The 16,856-nt window shown below is 39.2% G+C and overlaps 2 protein-coding genes across 3 annotated transcripts; both read left to right on the top strand.

The window, feature by feature from the left end:
- The first annotated feature begins 224 nt into the window (after positions 1 to 224).
- Positions 225 to 6,825, top strand: kif2c (kinesin family member 2C). 2 transcript variants are annotated; one of them, XM_084913470.1, is made up of 23 exons: positions 225 to 310; positions 494 to 574; positions 675 to 763; positions 852 to 953; positions 1,506 to 1,554; positions 1,635 to 1,670; positions 2,363 to 2,509; positions 2,787 to 2,909; positions 3,021 to 3,118; positions 3,242 to 3,337; positions 3,442 to 3,496; positions 3,616 to 3,778; positions 3,955 to 4,045; positions 4,192 to 4,255; positions 4,332 to 4,423; positions 4,533 to 4,675; positions 4,811 to 5,024; positions 5,128 to 5,238; positions 5,325 to 5,392; positions 5,511 to 5,589; positions 5,671 to 5,751; positions 5,869 to 5,962; positions 6,641 to 6,825. In XM_084913470.1, the coding sequence occupies exons 2-23, from the start codon at positions 514 to 516 to the stop codon at positions 6,700 to 6,702; spliced, it is 2,118 nt and encodes a 705-aa protein (XP_084769596.1). In that variant the 5' UTR covers positions 225 to 310; positions 494 to 513; the 3' UTR covers positions 6,703 to 6,825. The 2 variants fall into 2 exon arrangements, with proteins under 2 accessions (XP_084769596.1, XP_084769597.1); XM_084913471.1 differs by lacking the exon at positions 1,635 to 1,670.
- Positions 6,826 to 7,921: 1,096 nt separating this feature from the next.
- selenot1a (selenoprotein T, 1a) lies at positions 7,922 to 16,394 on the top strand. Its single transcript, XM_084912923.1, has 6 exons — positions 7,922 to 8,115; positions 8,906 to 9,016; positions 12,201 to 12,327; positions 15,367 to 15,454; positions 15,591 to 15,757; positions 15,872 to 16,394. The coding sequence occupies exons 1-5, from the start codon at positions 7,982 to 7,984 to the stop codon at positions 15,713 to 15,715; spliced, it is 585 nt and encodes a 194-aa protein (XP_084769049.1). The 5' UTR covers positions 7,922 to 7,981; the 3' UTR covers positions 15,716 to 15,757; positions 15,872 to 16,394.
- The last annotated feature ends 462 nt before the right edge of the window (positions 16,395 to 16,856 follow it).

The raw sequence follows: 16,856 nt of genomic DNA, 5'->3' as shown, positions 1-16,856 counted from the left end.
TACTAGCCTGCTTTTCTGCTTTTGTTTGCTTGCGTGGATAAAACACAACATTTCATTAAAGTCAGCAACATCTTACCGAGCTGGTCTGGTTGAATTAGTGTATCGAAGTTCTTCCATTTGCACAACTGTAGCGGTTCTTCCTAACTTGTCCGATGAGTGGCAGTGTAACATCAAATTAAATACCACCTATAAATCCGTAGAAGAAGAACGCTGGACTCTATGAAATGACGAAGACCAATCAGATTCTTAAATACTCGGAAATAACGCCAGTTTAAATTCTGGGCGCTGTTGAGTTTGGTACGGGTAAAAGGTAAGTGTGATTTTTATCTTGAAAGAAACTAAAAATAAACAAATGGAAACGACTGACGGTTTGGTTTTTTATCAAACTTTACGTTTCCATGAAAAGGCGACATATTTTCACAGCGACGACAGCACAACTGGTAGAGAATGAGTTGGATACTTAATACGCTAACGTTACCTTCATTATTTTCAGCTTTTTAAGAAGGCGCTATCATGGAGAACAGCCTGTCCCGACTTCTCGTTGGACTCTCTGTCCAGATCAGCCGCAGTGATGGTGAGCTCATGTTGCATTAAATCCGTTCGTATTATGTGTTTTTGTACTTCCCGTGTGCGGTAAGTTAACTCAGGCATGCTTTTTTATGTACGTGAACTAGGTCGAGTCCATTCGGCCACGGTGAAATCCGTTGACAAGTCCACAGTTATGGTTGAGTGGCATGAGAGGAACATGTGCCGTGGAAAGGGGGTCAGTAATGTCGTAACTGAGGTGATATCAACCAAGTATACATTAAAATATCCTATATGCTGAGTCTGCTTCTTCTTCTGTGTTTTAGATTGATCTAAGTGAGTTATGTATACTCAATCCAGAGGTTTTGGACCCTATAAATTCAATCACAAGCTCAACTCCTGACCCACCGACTCATGTTCCAGAAAAGGTGAGTGCTAGCCTACATTGTTTTTTCTCATAATTTATTACATTAACCTTGCTGTCAGTCACCAGATGACAGCAAGGTTAGATGATCCTGCTTCCTTGTGTAGCCTCTCCTGTGACATTAAGTTGACCCTTATTTCAGGTAAGGATGCATGTGAGTTGAATTTGAATGTTCAGTAGAAGCCTTATGCTGTATGAGGTGTAATCCAAAAGGAACACAACTGTAGTTGTAAATGAAGACTTCCCATGAGCAAACCTGAAGCAATGCTCTACTCCACACGTTGATGACCTTAAGACAGTGGATTAATTCAAATTGAGCATTTTTGTTTTATAAGTGATAAATAATTTTTTTTAAAAAAAATTTATTTTGCACCTCATAGTACATCATCTGGATTTAAAATTCTCCCCCCGCTTTTATACTGTTTGATGTAACTACATGCAGAATGATGTTCTAATAACTTATATTACACATAAGTACACGGTGCTTCTTATGAGGGAGTTAAGTGGCTGACTGGACTGAGCATTATACAGTTTTCTTTCTGTTTTTATTCTGTAGAAATACGAGGGTCGACTGCGCTCCTCTAGGATTCCTGCACCTGCCTCCTGTATGTAAATATTGAGTCTCTGTGTGTGTCAGGTGTAAATGTTAAGTACTCTTGCCTAATGGCTTCTTTCCTTCCAAAAGCTTCTACTACAGCAGTCACCAGAACTGAAGAGTCAGGTCGGCACGGCGTGCATGTTTTTTGTTAAAGCAAATCTGTCCTGTTTTGGTTATGGGTGCAAGGGCGAGGAGTGACAGTCCTGCAAGAGCTGAACTCTGCTCCCAGATTTTAGATGTACATTAGATTAATGATAGCGCACAAGGGATGCAAATCAACACACTTAGGTATTGGGTGATTGTATATGCATATGCAGCAATGTGTTTTTTTGTTTGTTTGTTTGTTTGTTTGTTTTTTGTCTCTTCGTCCTTAAATTCTGCCTGTTGAGAAATAAGATTGTGCTATAAAAAGGACCGCTGATTGTTATCACTGGTTGATCCGTTCATTGGAGAATAAACAGTGCATGTACAGTGGCCTCTAAGTCCTTTTTTTAGGACTTAGAACCATTTTAATGACCAGCACATTAGTGTTTCATATCTTTGTTATTCGCTTAAAACACACTTTTCTACCACTGTGGATGTCTAATTTGGTTGTTCTGTTTTTAGAAAAATAAGTGGTGAATTTACTCTTGGTGTCACTTGTGTTTTGCCAGACAGCCTCGTACAGCTTTGCTTTTTTTTTTTTTTTTTCCTTTTTCTCCTCCATTTTACCAGTAGTGGCTGTCTTAATCCAGATCAATAATGCTGGTAATAATCAGTCTGAATTGCATAAACTCATATTTCAGCAGTTTGACTTGGTTTTGTGTCACTTTCAGTTGCTACTCGGTCCCAGGCTCGGCAGACGTGTATGTTTCAGGCCCCAGGTTCTGTTCAAGGACCAGTCTCAGCTACAGAATCCTTTTCAGCTAACCCAGAAACCATACATCCCGATCTCCCCCCATCATCAGTCCTCAAAAACTCTGGTTGGTTGTGATTTATTTATTCATTTAAAAACAGAAAACAAAAAGATTTGTTAAAATGCATAACGTGGTCTAATGAGAGCCACATCTGTTTCATTTAACAACGTGTTGTTGTTGGTGACCATGCCATATGCATTTGGTCATCTGCAGGGTACAAAGTCATATCATGTACCTGTTAAAATGTATTTGAGTAAGTTTCTGAGTACTTTAAATGTATGAAGAAATATTTTGGTCTTTTCCTTCTGTTAAATCTGAAATATATTTGTTTTTTGTCATCTAGTAATTCCGAATCAGCAGCGTAAAAGGAATGATACACAACCAGCGACTTTGCAGCCTTTTGTTCCTGAGGCCATAAAGCAAAATGATGAACCTGAGAAAATGCCTCTTCCATCCACAGTTAGAGGTATGTAACCCATTTTATTGGTATTAGGTGTTAACATCTCATTTATTTATTTATTTCAGTGTGTGTGTATATTCAGTGTGTATATTGTTTGTTTGTTTTTTCACATTTCAGGCAGAAGGAAATCTGTGGCTCCCGTGGAGTTGAACAAAGGCAATAAAAGGCTCTCTTGTGTTATAAAGCCCCCAGATATGCAAACCAAGAGGGGAAAGGTGAAAGATTTCTTCAACCATTATTCTTTTTTCTTTTCTTTTTTTTTAATGTAAATTGTTTTAAACATGATCAAAACTACTCCTCATTTTGTTACAGTACCTTTCGTTTGCTTGTCTTTATAGTTTCTGGAAGGTTCCCGGCCCAACCAGAAGTTCTTTGAGATGATTCAGGATTTCAGAGCGACTTTGGAAATCACACCCTTATCAACTACTGAAACGGTAGGTTTGAACATGGACTTACAATGTTCCATCCAGAAAGTTTTATTGTAGCTTTGCAAACTGTAGCACAGTCATTTCTCTGCACATCTCTTGGCTTTTTTAAGATTGAGCCCCAAAGGATTTGTGTGTGCGTTCGCAAGCGGCCCTTTAACAAGCAGGGTAGGTCAGGAATAATTTGTAGATTCTCTATTCTATCATCTGAATATAAAGGAGTAATTAAGGGAGAGAAAACAGTTGCCATGTTTATACACTAACTCCAATACTCTTGTGTATTGTAGAGATTAATAAAAAGGAGATTGATGTGGTGTCTGTACCTGGGAAAGGTGCGTTACTGGTCCATGAGCCAAAACACAAGGTGGACCTCACCAAGTACTTGGACAATCAAGTCTTCCACTTTGACTACTCCTTTGATGAGACCGCCACCAATGAACTTGTCTACAAGTAACTACCTCATTTTTCCTTTAATTAAGCCAACAGTGGCTCTGATTGTACATTTTCTAACTTAGCTTTTTCAACTGGGACATTGACCAGTACAATGGAGACTCGATGTATACTTTTATACATGCTGTAATTTTCCTGTTAATGTCATGATGACTAAAATTCTGATTTTCCTTTAGGTTCACAGCTAAACCTTTAGTCCAGTCCATTTTTGAAGGTGGTATGGCAACATGTTTTGCCTATGGCCAGACAGGAAGTGGTAAGACTCATGTAAGTCTCCACTTGATCTAAGACTTTGAGGGGTTTTTTTGTTTGTTTGTTGTTGTTGTTGTTGTTGTTTGGGGTTTTTTTTGGGGGGGGTTGAAGCACAATTTTGCAAATGTGGAATTTATTCAAAGTCTTTATTTGTTTTTAAGACAATGGGAGGTGATTTCACAGGGAAGCAGCAGAACAGTGCTAAAGGCATCTACGCATTAGCAGGTAGGACCTTAAATGAAACAACTGGATTTTGTACAAAAAACAGACTTTGTCATAATTTGAGTCTATTCACTTCTAGCCCAGGATGTTTTCACCTACCTCCACCACAGGAGGTATGCTAATTTGGATCTCTCTGCCTACGTCAGCTTCTTTGAGATTTACAATGGCAAGGTAGGAAAACGTGAAGGGAACACCCTTCACTCAGAAGATATCTATTGAATCCACGTGTTCAATTAATCCATATAACAAACTAGACCTTTATTTATTTATTTTTATTTAGGTGTATGACCTGCTGCATAAGAAGGCCAAGCTGCGTGTTTTGGAAGATGAACGACAACAGGTTCAGGTGGTCGGCCTCGAAGAGGTCTATGTGACCTCAGCAGAGGAGGTCATCAAGATGATACAGATTGGCAGTTCATGCAGGTAGTTTAGTATCAAGAATGTGTTTGATGTTTCCTTGTGCATTTTTCTTTGTGGCTGAAAGAGCACAAAAACCTATTAATTACCCATTAGTGTAGGTAGGCAAACTCTAACTTAGAATCTCACTGTCTTTTCCAGAACGTCGGGCCAAACCTCAGCCAATGCCAACTCATCCCGCTCTCATGCAATCCTTCAAATTGTTCTTCGGCGCAATGACCGTGCTACCACGCTGCACGGCAAGTTTTCACTGGTCGATTTGGCTGGCAATGAGCGTGGTACAGATGTCAGCAGCAATGACCGGAGTACTTTAGTTGAAACTGCCGAGATCAATCGTAGCCTTCTGGCTCTCAAGGTAAGTGATGGCTGATTAAAAGGCAGAAGTACTGTTTTCTCTCCATTAAATATGTATGCACTGCAACTCAAAACGCTGGTGTTTCCTCTCTTGTATCCTGTAGGAGTGTATCCGTTCACTGGGAAAGAACAGTGATCACATTCCATTCCGAATGAGCACTTTGACCAAAGTCCTCAGGGATTCTTTCATTGGAGAGAAGTCCAGGACCTGCATGGTATGTTACCACACCAAATTTGACTTCCTCTCAGCATTGGATATTTTGAAATCCACATCAAATAAATTTTTTTCTTTGTTTCACAGATTGCTATGGTGTCTCCAGGTATGACCTCATGTGAATATACAATGAACACATTGCGCTATGCTGACAGGTATGTATTTAGCATATGAAGCTCTGAATCTGTGGGCTTTTTGTTTTTTTGTTTTTTTTTTCTAATGGGAATTCTCAGTCGCCTTATTGTATGATGAAGCTTGAAACATTTTCTGCAGAGTGAAGGAACTTAATGGCAATTCCAAAGCCAGTGAAGCACCTAAGACACAGGAGCCAATGAATAGCTCCTCAGAAGAGGTAAGCTTGCACAGCATGAATCCAGTTATAACCTGTGTGGAAGTTTCTCAGATTTAACTTGTCACTCTTTTTGTGATGTAGGAATCAGTTTTGGATACCGGTGTGTATGATGCCATATCTCAGGTGGCTGAGCTGGAGGAGAAAGTTTATTCAGAGCTCAAGGTAGAGTTTTCCTAACTTTGTATGTTTTTTCCAGGATTCAAGTTACAATGTCATTTTATTTTTTTAAATTAGTAATTTCGCCTATTTTTTTTTTTTTTTTTTTTTTTTTTTACTCAGAGGGCAGGTGACCTCGTACAAGAAATGGGCCAAATCTCATACAACATCGAGGAAGGACTCCCCAATCTGGTTGATCATTCCAAAAAGTTATTGGGTTTGTACCAACCAAAATATTGCTTGATTTGTTTTGTTAATGTAATGTACTAAATCTTCTTGCTCATTACACAAAACTTTACCCCTTCTAACACAGCTCCAGCCTTTTTTCTTTTGTTTGTTTTTTGTTTTAAATAAAGGTGTAGACTCTGTCTTAAAATTCTATTCTTTTTAATGGCCACCAGGGGGCAATACCTAGGGCTTGTAAAAAGAATTTTGTTACTATAGAAAGAAAAACCGTTTCCAAATGTGACCTCTCTAAACACTTTCCTGCTGTATTTAGTCATTATTTTCAGGGTGAGATTGGGAGGAAAAACTATTAAGTAATGGTCAGAAATGGAGGATTGTTTCAAGTAGTTGGCCAATGAGCATGCAGTTTGACGGTCCAATCTGCCCTTTTCATGATATCTGATTTTTAAAAGACCAAGATGGTGATGGAGAAAATGGCTTGTCTTGAGGATTTAAAAACGAGACAGTGGGTTACATCGGCCAAGTTCATGTTTTGTTTTGTTTTCTTTAATTTTTTTAAGTGCATTTAAAAAAAACAAAACAAAAAAAACAAATGCATAGATGCCAAACAGTCATCTTGTTTTGTCAAAATTAAATGTATAGCCTGACAAAGGATTAAGAAGAAAGGATTTACTTTGGTGTGCTTTACATTCATTTGTTTCATCCACAGAGACAGTGATGGCTTTGCAGTCTGCTGTGGATCAGGAGCGATCAGCGAGGCTGAATCACTAAATCAAGTAGAAAACCTTCTCTTCTGAATAACGAGCTGTTTTATTAGAAAATTGTGTTTGTTCTTACTATATTTGTTTCATTGTAGTAACTTCTGTGTATTCAATAAAATGTTTTTGAACACTATTCATTAAATATGTGATTTTATATATTTTAGGCAGACAGCTCATTTTTAGTGCAGAATTGGATACATGTACATTAAAAAATCGAGACAAGTTTTGGAGGGCTCATTCTTGATGGAAGTGGTCATTGAAGTTGTCTGTGCACCTCATTAAATAAATTATACCACCACTAAGAATGCAGTATGATTTCTTTTCTGCATCATAGGTGAACATAGTTCACCTCTTTCAAAGCTGTGATTCAAATTTGAAATTTCAACAGAATTGATTTATTCTTGGTCAGATGTGGCTCTGTATAAATAATTGAATGACTAAGTTGATGGTTTCTGTTTGTTTTGGGTTTTTTTTTTTTGTTTGTTTGTTTTGTTTTTGTTTTGTTTTTAACAGCAAATAGCTGCTATAGAATATTTTGCTTCTATTATTTGACTTGGCCCCTGTGAGGGAAGGCTAACTTAAAATCAATATAACATTTTGATGGCCCCTATCCTATAATGAGACTTTGATCTCAAAAGGGGGAATGATGGTGCACAATGACTCCATGAATTTTGCCAGTGTAAGTGTTGATCATGTGCTGTGGCCTTAGTAGGTATCCGATCAGCTGCAACACTATTATCAAAACACCCACTAAGGAAATATCCCATCTTTAACCTCCTAGGACCTGGCATCCACATATGTGGACATCACATTTTGGGTTATTTAGACCAAAATACTCAATTTTGCTTTACAGGGGCCTGATATCCACTTACAAGGTTATATACTGCTACTGTTCTATCAAAATTTTAAACGAATATCCTCATATGTGGCTCTTATTTTTCTTAAAAACAAAAATAAGGTAAAGAAAATGTGGTAATTCTTTGGTTTTACGTTCATTGGGCCCCAATATGCCCAAATATCAAAGAGAAATTAAAAATGCATGCCGTAGAAGAGTTCGGGTCTTAGGAGGTTAAGATGAGGTGATCCATGTTGTTATATTTTATTAGCCCAAAGGCTCTGTCTATCAGTTGAACTGCCAGAGCGGTAGGTGGTGCTAAAGATGAAACCAGTACTAGTTAAAACCTGCGATTGGATGAAGAGGAAAAGGAGGGACCAACCAGAAGCGAAATGTACAGATTAACCTGCCTGTGTACGACGGGTTAAGGAAGAGACCGTCGAAGAGGATAGCCATGAAGTGGATACGGTTCTCGCTCCTGGTTTTGGGGGTGTTTTCCCTGTGCTGTGCCACGGCTGGTGACAGCAGCGGCATAAAGAAAATGAAGATGCAGTTTGCCACTGGACCTCTTCTCAGGTTTCAAATCTGGTAAGCAAATGAGCCAAAAAACTGGCGAGTCATTGCACTCTAGCCCCCGGCTAACAGCGTCGCAGGCCTAAAATAAACGCTCGCCGATAGGAGGTTAATTTACCGGATGTTTGTTAGGAAATAACAACGCTGCGGGTTGTTCAAACTGAATAAATAAACAGCTGTCAAAAGCTCTACTGAAATCATTTTCTGGAAGTCGATAATTTTTGGCACTTTTTTTCGTAAACATTTGGTGGAAAACATGGCTTCCACTTCCGCTGTTAAACCTCTAATAAACCGTCTACTGTGTGTAGGTCATGCTAATGTGTTATCATTGTTACGCTACGACGACAGGATTTTTTTCCAGATTATAGTAAAATGTTCCCTCTGGTCTGCAGTTATTCTTGGTAAATTCAACATATTGTTTTCGCTGATAGACTTGGAGATTTTAGGCAAATTAGTCCACTAACTACTCTAAATATTAACCTGACCAGGAGGCGGTGTGCTAACCTGAAAACTCTCACTTTGTTTGACGTTTGTGTACGAGGAAATTATTTTTTAAGGCCACGTTTGCAATGTAAATAAGCTAGTCACTAAAGCAAACACAGCCCACAAAGGTGAACATGCAGCTTTCATGTATGATAACGCGCTGCTGCCAAGTCAAATATAAAACTTTTGAGTAAATGATCAACAGAGAAGTTTAAAATTCAAATCTTCGTGAAAAATCATCAACGTAACCTTTGTTAGCCTGTCCTGTTTTGACTTTAGACTGTGCTCGGCTTTCTAGCAGTGTCCTTGTTTTCCCCCACAGCATTTCCTGAGGATATAAGCGGGTGTTTGAGGAGTACACGCAGGCCTTGTACCAGCGGTACCCAGACATCCGCATTGAAGGGGAGAACTATCTTCCTGTTCCCATGTATCGGTAAGCGAGAGCGAAAGATTGCCTGCCTTGTTACAAGTGGATTACGCCGAGCCTTATTAAAGTGGCCTGAAAGCTCCCTGAGATTAGCCGTGATTTGTCTAAGGAAGTGAAATTCTCAAGCACGAACATATCTGGCCATGGATTGGTGTCTGGTAGTTTTGGTAGACACTGCTTAAACTGCTGTCCTTTTTAAAGATGTTTTGATCCAGTGTCCTAAAATCACTCCAATGAAGAAAATGTCTACAAATCAAATCGAAATGTCAGCAATAGACAAATTGTTAGATGAACTGGGCTAATTTTACTCCAGTTTACTTCATTTTGCATTCCCAAGTTTTAAAGATGTTAAATGGGTACTCTCTGCAGGTAATCCAAACAACTGTGATGCATTCCTTAATTGCTTAAATTTTCAGGCCATGGGGCTGAAGTTGCATACGTTCCTTGGTGTATACAGTACAGACATGGATGTGATGGTTTCAGCTAAAGTATTTAAATGTAAATTAAGTGGAATGTCATACTATTTTAGTGTTTTAGTTTTATTTGTCACATTTTAAGTTAATGCAGGGTCAGCATTACAGATAAATTTGTTTCACAAGATATAACAGGTCAAAAAGCTACAGAAATAGAAGTTTAAAAACTATAAAGATTTAAAAAATGATAAAATAAACAAAAGAAAGAAACAACATAAATGAAGTCACAAATCTTCTGAAATGTAAATGGGTAGGTGGGGACATGCATTTTTTTTCCTTCAGTTTTTAAAAATGTATAGCTTTATTATGGTGTAGGATTATATGACATACGTAATGGTCAATTAGGTATTAGTTAATAGTAATGTAGCCTTAACTTGGGAGGGTAATGAAAAATCTGTTCCAAATGACCAAATCCACCACTTCCCATATTTCTTATAGCCCTTTTCCACTCGTACCTACTAAGATTAGCTCGCCATGGCTCAACTCATTTTCAAGGACTTTCCATTAGGTTGTAGTACCAAGTACTTTGGTACCTAAGCCCCTTTTCCATTAGTACCTACTTGCCATGGATTACCACACCTCGACTTGGATTAACTGGTTTTCCATTACAAAGCAGTGCTACCTAACACACGTGACTGTCGTCATAGCTAGGGATGGGTATCGAAAACCGGTTCTTGTTCAATTCCTTGGAATTGTTTGCCATTTTTGCAAATGATTCCCTTATCGATTCCAGTCGCCCCGAATGACGTCACCACATTGCGGAGCGTCATTTACCTGGCAGGAAACATGGCGGCTCAAACGCTCAAAAGTTTGATTATACTTTACGAGAACGGATGACAACAGGGCAACTTGCAATACTTGCAACGTAGACATTTCATTTAAGGGAGGAAACACTACGAATATGCAAAAGCTCACAAAACACGCGATAACCTTAAATGAATGTCGTGTTTTTAATTCCGCTCCGGACCCAGCAGCAGCGGTAAAGTTTGTACGTCCTCTCCCGTTAATGCGGCAGGTAAATAATCAACTAACAGTGCATATTATGTTAGCGCGATCTGCCTTATTACAAAACCTGCCATTACTGTGCATTTAGGTGACCATGATGAGAGAGACAGACAGACAGTCTGGCTGGCTCAGATGTTGGCAGTTCTCGCTGCAGTCTACCGTTAGCATCTCCTTTCAGGCCAGGATAGACGAATGTCACAGAGCAGTGACTTAAGTTTGTGGTAAAAGGCTTGCACCCATTTGCCACAGCAGATGGTAAGTGAATGTGTTTAATTGTAGGCAGGAACATTACTGGATATTCTTGTGTAAGTGCTACAGAATAATTTATGTTATACTTTGTTATTGCTACAGAAGAATATTTATTTTATTATTTTACATTTACAATTTTTTTTTTTTTTTTTTTTCCTGGGGACCCTGTGACACCCCATGGAAGAGCCGTAGGCTGGATCTCTTAAGATGTCACTGTTGGGTTTGTAAGGCCATGTTACTCCTAAATTTCTATCTTGTTCAAAGAGAAGATATAAAAAGTTCTAAGCTATTCGACCTTAGTGTTCTCCTTTTTTAAAAAGAATCGATAAGAGAATCGAATCGTTAAACAGAATCGAAAATGGAATCGGAATCGTGAAAATCTTCTCAATACCCATCCCTAGTCATAGCACCACGTCCGAGCATCCCACGATGTGAACGCTAGACTCTGGAAACACGGCGTTGTTTTTGTAGCCGTTTCTCTCATTTCCAGATTTTGATTTTTGTGAACGAGATAAGTGATGCTACTGACCAGCCAATCGGTGGCATGCAGTCTGATGATGTCACATTTTAGTACCTGCTCGGATCGCTTAGACCCCTGGCCACGTATTTACTAAAAAAAGTACCTGGTACCAGGCACTATGACATGCGTAAATGCATAATAACTAAAACCAGCATATTAATGATCAAGGAACTGACCTAACAGCCCATTATTCAATCAGTGGGCTGGTTTTAGTTATAATGCAATGCACTGTTTATAAGGTTGGGGAAACCTGCAGTCAGCTGAGACTGAAGAAGTCACTTGGATGGGTGATGATGAAATGTTTCTCCCACTGAAAAAACTACATCCAGATGAACAGAATCAACTTTTTCGGATTTACTTACCTGGATGATTGAGCATGCATCAAGACTTGCATCAGAACATTAGGTATTTAGCTAAACCAACAAGTCCATCTGTACAACGATCAGCACTGTGACTTATGATAATAAAGTCCAAAAGAGAACTTATAAATAACACATGAAATCTTTCTCATTGTATTCTAGTTGCTATGGAACTGTTTCTTTGTGTTTACCCTTTTAGATGGACTATAACTTGGTTTCTGAATAATTAGTCTGTGGCATTTTGAGGAATCATTGCCTGGAGAATTGGATTGTATTTGTATTACATGTGAGATGTATTTGTGTAGCAGTCCCAGGTGTTGTAGTTAAGGTGTGGTGTTACTGAGACTCTTAGGTATTTTTCTGGGCTTCTAATGAATACACACGAGAAAAGCTGTGCAAAAGAAATGGAGATGGTATCAAGCCCCCTCAGATTCTTTAACCATTGTTTTCAATGTCTCACAATGTAAAACTAAAGATTTTGGAGAGATTTTACTTCAGTAACAAGCTCTGTCTGCTTTATGCTATCACGTATAAGAGCTGTATTCAAATCCATATCTACACATATTTTTGTTTTGTTTCCACAGACACGTTGCTTCCTTCCTGTCTGTTTTCAAACTGCTGGTGATTGGGCTGATTATCATCGGCAGGGACCCGTTCGCTCTCTTTGGTATGCAAGCCCCCGGAATGTGGGAATGGGGCCAAGGAAATAAGGTAAGGTTTCCTGGAATCAAAACTGTGTCCTTATGGGAGCGTTTTTACTGTAGTGTTTTTATGTGTAACAGCGTGTTAGACGGCAGACTCTGGCTTTTCAGTAGATGGAGCTGCACATTGTTTTGGCAAGTTATTGCAGATAGCACAGGCGTGGGTAGCATGTAGAAATGAAGAAAGGTGGGCTCTACAGGGAGTGCAGAATTATTAGGCAAGTTGTATTTTTGAGGAATAATTTTATTATTGAACAACAACTGTGTTCTCAATGAACCCAAAAAACTCATTAATATCAAAGCTGAATGTTTTTGGAAGTAGTTTTTAGTTTGTTTTTAGTTTTAGCTATTTTAGGGGGATATCTGTGTGTGCAGGTGACTATTACTGTGCATAATTATTAGGCAACTTAACAAAAAACAAATATATACCCATTTCAATCATTTATTTTTACCAGTGAAACCAATATAACATCTCCACATTCACAAATATACATTCCTGACATTCAAAAACAAAACAAAAACAAATCAGCGACCAATATAGCCACCTTTCTTTGCAAGGACACTCAAAAGCCTGCCATCCATGGATTCTGTCAGTGTTTTGATCTGTTCACCATCAACATTGCGTGCAGCAGCAACCACAGCCTCCCAGACACTGTTCAGAGAGGTGTACTGTTTTCCCTCCTTGTAAATCTCACATTTGATGATGGACCACAGGTTCTCAATGGGGTTCAGATCAGGTGAACAAGGAGGCCATGTCATTAGTTTTTCTTCTTTTATACCCTTTCTTGCCAGCCACGCTGTGGAGTACTTGGACGCGTGTGATGGAGCATTGTCCTGCATGAAAATCATGTTTTTCTTGAAGGATGCAGACTTCTTCCTGTACCACTGCTTGAAGAAGGTGTCTTCCAGAAACTGGCAGTAGGACTGGGAGTTGAGCTTGACTCCATCCTCAACCCGAAAAGGCCCCACAAGCTCATCTTTGATGATACCAGCCCAAACCAGTACTCCACCTCCACCTTGCTGGCGTCTGAGTCGGACTGGAGCTCTCTGCCCTTTACCAATCCAGCCACGGGCCCATCCATCTGGCCCATCAAGACTCACTCTCATTACATCAGTCCATCAAACCTTAGAAAAACCAGTCTTGAGATATTTCTTGGCCCAGTCTTGACGTTTCAGCTTGTGTGTCTTGTTCAGTGGTGGTCGTTTTTCAGCCTTTCTTACCTTGGCCATGTCTCTGAGTATTGCACACCTTGTGCTTTTGGGCACTCCAGTGATGTTGCAGCTCTGAAATATGGCCAAACTGGTGGCAAGTGGCATCTTGGCAGCTGCACGCTTGACTTTTCTCAGTTCATGGGCAGTTATTTTGCGCCTTGGTTTTTCCACACGCTTCTTGCGACCCTGTTGACTATTTTGAATGAAACGCCTGATTGTTCGATGATCACGCTTCAGAAGCTTTGCAATTTTGAGACTGCTGCATCCCTCTGCAAGATATCTCACTATTTTTGACTTTTCTGAGCCTGTCAAGTCCTTCTTTTGACCCATTTTGCCAAAGGAAAGGAAGTTGCCTAATAATTATGCACACCCGATATAGGGTGTTGATGTCATTAGACCACACCCCTTCTCATTACAGCGATGCACATCACCTAATATGCTTAATTGGTAGTAGGCTTTCGAGCCTATACAGCTTGGAGTAAGACAACATGCATGAAGAGGATGATGTGGACAAAATACTCATTTGCCTAATAATTCTGCACTCCCTGTAGTTTCCGTTTACTTACAGGCTGCCAAGTAAAACTAAAACCCGCAGGATTTCATTAGCTCTTCATTTGGTGGCTTCTGGTTGTTTTGTTAAGTATTGTTTGGCTTGGATTTGTTATCCCCAGGGTTAGAGACCTGGCAAATCCCAAAAGCCTTCCTGCAATAATGGTCGTTCTTGCATTTTAACAGAAGGCTGAAAAAGATTAAAAACTATTTTTGTGCCATTGAAACCCAAGCGCATAACAGCAACTCTTGCCTTTAAATACACAATAAAGACTTATTCATTTTGGTTTGGGCTGGTTTTGCTAGTGAATTTGTTCTTTTAAAATTGCTTCTAAGCCACATATGTTTATAACAAAAACTATCTTAAGTTTTTCTTCCGCTGAGTATGTGTTTGCTTTTAAAGCTGCTTTCGGTATATACATGGAGTCCTTTCGCATAATATTTAACATGAATCTAGACTGCTATCACTAAATCAGCTGGCTTGAGAGCAGAAATCTGGTTTTAATGACTGTGCCAGGCCCTGTCATTTGTTGTTGTGTAATCCTACTGCACTGTAATCTCATCAGCCAATACGGGGAGAGCTGCTCAAGAGTGTGCGTCAAAAACAGGCATGCACAACTGTCAGTCTCTGTCATGCGAACTGCAGACGGGTAACAAATAAAACAAAACTTAGACCTGCAGTAAAGTCTTAACGGCATAACTGCAGGAGCCCATATGTGACTTGGATTTAAAATGTATTTATTTTGAGAAATAGCCATATACTTCACAATGTTAACATATTGGCAAGTGTTACTCCACTGAGAGTGACTACTGAAGTGCACTAACGCAGCGGTCCCCGGGCCTTGGACCGGTACCGGTCCGTGAGTCGTTTGGTACCGGGCCACGAGAGTTGAGGCTCAGGTGTGAAATGTATGGTTTTCAGGATTTTTATCGGTTTTCAGCGTCATTTTGTTATCGTTTTTATCGTTAACTCGGTTTTCCTGGGTGTTTTCACGTGTGTGAAATAAATCTTCTTTTTTTTTCGGTACCGGTACTAGTTTTATTTTGTTGTATTTATCCGCGACACCTTAAAGGCCGGTCCGTGAAAATATTGTCGGGCATAAACTGGTCCGTGGCGCAAAAAAGGTTGGGGACCGCTACACTAACGGATGGCATGAACGTCATATTTTAAAGCAGCTACATGCTAACCTGTTACTACACTTTTATCCTGTGGGGTTTTTGTCCTAATTTCTGCTCACTGAACTTTGCAGACTCTGTTTAAATAAAATAAATCTTTCCTCTCCATCAGATTTATGCCTGCATGATGGTGTTCTTCCTCAGCAACATGATTGAAAACCAGTTAATGTCAACAGGAGCGTTTGAAATCACATTAAATGGTGAGTGTTATTCTAGCACGTACTTGGTGCCCAGTGGATTTGACTTTATTTCATTTTTCTTGCAATAACATTCATAAACTTGAGATGATGGAACAAAATCTAGCCCACAAATTAAAATGAAAATATTCTTTTATAGATGTACCAGTGTGGTCCAAATTGGAGTCAGGTCACCTGCCCTCCATGCAGCAGCTTGTGCAAATCCTGGATAATGAAATGAAGATGAACGTTCACATGAACGCAAGGCACCACCACCATTCATAACCTTACTGTTCAATTCCTAGCTGAAGCTAAAAGCCCATCCATGTAAGTACAGTCGTGTGCCAAAGACTTTTTGTTTTTGTTTGTTTTTGAGTCACTTCTACTAAAGTGAAGGTTTATGCTTTTTAATTTGGCCTGCTCCTTTCTCTGCCCTTCTAGGTCTGAGGTGGGTTTCTCACTGGGCTGTGAGGTGATGTTTATGAACGTCTGCGCTGAAGGCAGGAACACTGCTAGCACAGACTGGATGTCCCCATCACTCTTCACTGCGCCCCTTAGAGATGACCCGCCCCTGACGCCAGAGTGGGATCCATGGCAACAGTGCTGGCCATTTTGTCATTTTCTTGTACTATTCATACTACTACAGAGTTCATCCAGGTGATATTAGTGAGCCCATAAGGAGAGAGTTTACATTGGTTCTTGTAGTCTTTAACTATTTGAATATAATTTGATCTCTGTGGAAAAAAAGAAACAATGTGTCATTTGTACCACTGAGCCATATGTAGAAATTTGTTTATCAAGTAGTTTACCGTGTAGAAATTTGCAGCACTTAAAAGTCTGTCATCACTGTTGTGAAAATAACATTGGGAACCTGTTGGTATGATTTCTGAATTTTTATATTTACAAACCTTGGAGGAAACTAAGAAGATTAATAAAACATATTGTTAACTATTTAACTCTGAAACTGCGGTGTGGTGTTGAGTTGACATACTAATGCATCTGTTGTCATCAGGCTTATAATTTACTGTGGGTATACTATGCAATGGTATGAAATATCTGGAGTAACAACCTGATTATTAAGTCTTCGGGAAGCTCTACACTGATTTTATATTACAAGGCAAAAGAGAGGAGAAATTAAAAAAACAACTACAAGACCAGCCTAAAAGAAATAAAGTGGTTAATGTGCAACAGATGACTTTATTTAGACAATGAGTAATGAAAGTCATTTATTGGGTTAATTGTATAACACCTTTACTTGATATTCTCTTTGTAAAACCGGGCTCCATTTAAATTGAATTTAAAATAAAGGTAAGTCTGGCCTTAAAAATGAGAAAATACTGATTCAGCCAAGCATGCTATAAGGATTATCTCTATATATTAAAATATCGACATGCTGGCACTCAGGTGCTAGTACATGAAATACTTT

Source organism: Perissodus microlepis, chromosome 18, assembly GCF_051167445.1.
Source record: "Perissodus microlepis isolate ML-2025 ecotype Zambia chromosome 18, ASM5116744v1, whole genome shotgun sequence".
Classification (NCBI taxonomy): domain Eukaryota; kingdom Metazoa; phylum Chordata; class Actinopteri; order Cichliformes; family Cichlidae; genus Perissodus; species Perissodus microlepis.
This window is presented reverse-complemented; position numbering and strand designations above follow the sequence as displayed.